This window comes from Haematobia irritans, chromosome 4 (assembly GCF_050003625.1).
Source record: "Haematobia irritans isolate KBUSLIRL chromosome 4, ASM5000362v1, whole genome shotgun sequence".
Classification (NCBI taxonomy): Eukaryota; Metazoa; Arthropoda; class Insecta; order Diptera; family Muscidae; genus Haematobia; species Haematobia irritans.
Genome location: NC_134400.1, coordinates 152,148,940 through 152,151,527, shown reverse-complemented (window position 1 = coordinate 152,151,527; position 2,588 = coordinate 152,148,940). Strand labels below are relative to the sequence as shown.

At 34.1% G+C, this 2,588-nt stretch overlaps 1 protein-coding gene across 1 annotated transcript; it reads right to left on the bottom strand.

The window, feature by feature from the left end:
* Positions 1–1,404: 1,404 nt before the first annotated feature.
* LOC142235824 (uncharacterized) lies at positions 1,405–2,077 on the bottom strand. The gene is made up of 3 exons (XM_075307081.1): positions 2,012–2,077; positions 1,715–1,945; positions 1,405–1,557 (listed from the first exon to the last, which is right to left on the bottom strand). The coding sequence occupies exons 1-3, from the start codon at positions 2,075–2,077 to the stop codon at positions 1,405–1,407; spliced, it is 450 nt and encodes a 149-aa protein (XP_075163196.1).
* Between the last annotated feature and the right edge of the window lie 511 nt (positions 2,078–2,588).

Genomic DNA, 2,588 nt, shown 5'->3' with positions numbered 1-2,588 from the left:
TCTAACATATTAACATATATGTCCCAAACATGTTATGCTAGTTTATGAACATTATATGCTTGCACTCAAAAATATTGTGTTTAAAAATTTGTGTTCCAAACATATAATGTTTATAGCCAAACATATGAAAAACAGTCTTTTTCATCCGTGTATATTGTTATTCATCTTTATGAAATAAAACATTAATTGAACCTATAAGTTCAGTCTATAAATTTTCAGCTAGGGGGGCTATAGCCCCCCCTAGGAAAATTGTCTAGCTACGCTAATGATGGGGGCTATATATAATTATATAATTATGGACCGATGTGAACCAATTTTTGCATGGTTGTTAGATACCCTATACTAACGCTATGTACCAAATTTCAACCGGATCGGATGAAATTTGCTTCTCTTAGAGGCTCTGCAAGCCAAATCGGGGGATCGGTTTATATGGGGCTATATATAAATATGGACCGATGTGGACCAATTTTTGCATGGTTGTTAGAGACCATATACTAACACCATGTACCAAATTTCAGCCGGATCGGATGAAATTTGCTTCTCTTAGAGGCCTTGCAAGCCAAATTTGGAGGTCCGTTTATATGGGGGCTATACGTAAAAGTGGACCGATATGGCCCATTTGCAATACCATCCGACCTACATCACTAACAACTACTTGTGCCAAGTTTCAAGTCGATAGCTTGTTTCGTTCGGAAGTTAGCGTGATTTCAACAGACGGACGGACGGACGGACGGATGGACATGCTTAGATCGACTCAGAATTTCACCACGACCCAGAATATATATACTTTATGGGGTCTTAGAGCAATATTTCGATGTGTTATACCCTCCACCATCCTATGGTGGAGGGTATAATAAAGTTTTTAACACTAGGTAGCCAACGGGTTAATAATTCTGCAAAAATCAATCAGTCAAATTTAATGAAATCGTCTTTAAATTTGTTGACTTTTTGTATCAAAAAATTATTTTAAAGACAGTTTTGTACTTGAAACGTTGCACAATTTCAACCTTAACGACGAGTCTGAATCAAAGGTCTTCAATAGCACATGAATACAAAAATAAAATTTAAAATTGAAATTTGAAATTTGTTTCCTAGCATTAAGTACATAAAACTGAAAGAAAATTGTGTCTTAAATATATCCTTCAATACCAAAATCATTAGCGCGAGGATACAATCTTTGGAATCGAGCATAAAAATACCACCGGTTGCCATATAACATATATACCATAATAAGAGGTTTACGGAGAAATTTCGTACTCAAAGAAAAATTTTCATAAAATAAAGTCAATTTTAACTTCGAAGTGTAAAAAAAAAAACTGAAAAATAAAAGAAGCTTTCGTGTTATTTTTTCACCAACGGAAATTTCACTTTTATTCATAGCAGACATAGAAACATTAGATTACATTACACCTTACGTACACGTCCATTTGCAGTGATACTACCACGGGATTTCTTACCAGATATAACGTCAATGGTGATTTCCCAATCTACAATGGGAACCAATGGAGGATAGTCATCGTCTACTATGGTATAATTTCTTGTAACATAGAGCGTATTCTAAAATGAAAATAATTATTTCTTTGGCCTCGACAAAAACGAAAAAACAAATAATTTTTTTATTTCTACTTACTGCCAATAGTGGACATTTTTTGGGAAAATTGCTAACATTTTGAACTCCATCAACCAAAAATTTTAGAAATTTTATTTTTGGAGCCTTCTCCAAGGTTTCACATGTATCCACATTTGTAGTTAGCAGATTAACACGAATCTTATTTCGGCCAATCACATTCAAACAAAATTTGAATGTCATTTCATGCAAGTCCTTGTAGAATTCCACCTCATGATAGAATACTTTGCGACCATACAAATAACAATTGAAGCTTTTTATAAAGCTCTTGTCGCTGATGGAACAATTCAAGTCCATTAATTCAACCGAAAAGTTACGCTAAATATGCAAATATACACACTCGTTTTACACAGCATAGGATATTTCAATTCCCAGAGGACATACCTTGGCATCGTATTGAGAAATTACGATGAGAACAAAAAATCCTACCAAATGAGTCAGCTTAGTCATTCTGTTTCAAAACTAAATATCTAAATGATCATCGATGAGTGATGTCATTTAAATAGAGCAATCGCGATATTAGTTCGCTAAAATTAGTCAATATGATGAGTATAATAAAAACAAAAATATTTTGATTATCTATAAATTACAAGCCTATTAAATGGTCCGTATAATTTCCTCGGGATCTATTAACGTAATTATGGGTCAGACAAATGTACAAGTCCAAAGAGTAAATAAATACGCATTTACACTTACAATCAATGGTGTGTAACCAAAGCAAATTCCGCATAGATTGGAACATATGATTGCAATGGTACATAACCATGAATCTAGGTACCATTATGTTCGGATTTATAGTTATGTGATAAATAATAGGGACAGTGCCTTCCCACATTTAGATAACATTAAAAACCCAACAAAAACAAGTATATATGGCCGTAGGTTCGGCCAGGCCGAATCTTATGTACCCTCTCCCATGGATAGCGTAGAAACTTCTACGAAAGACTGTCATCCACAATCG

Bases quoted from the DNA above. Each gene is read 5' to 3' on its own strand.
- LOC142235824 (XM_075307081.1), bottom strand. From the start codon at position 2,077: ATGACTAAGCTGACTCATTTGGTAGGATTTTTTGTTCTCATCGTAATT. The intron at 1,946-2,011 runs GTATGTCCTCTG...TTGCATATTTAG, and splicing joins TTTCTCAATACGATGCCAAG to CGTAACTTTTCGGTTGAATT. The intron at 1,558-1,714 runs GCTCCAAAAATA...TTTTCATTTTAG, and splicing joins CATGTGAAACCTTGGAGAAG to AATACGCTCTATGTTACAAG.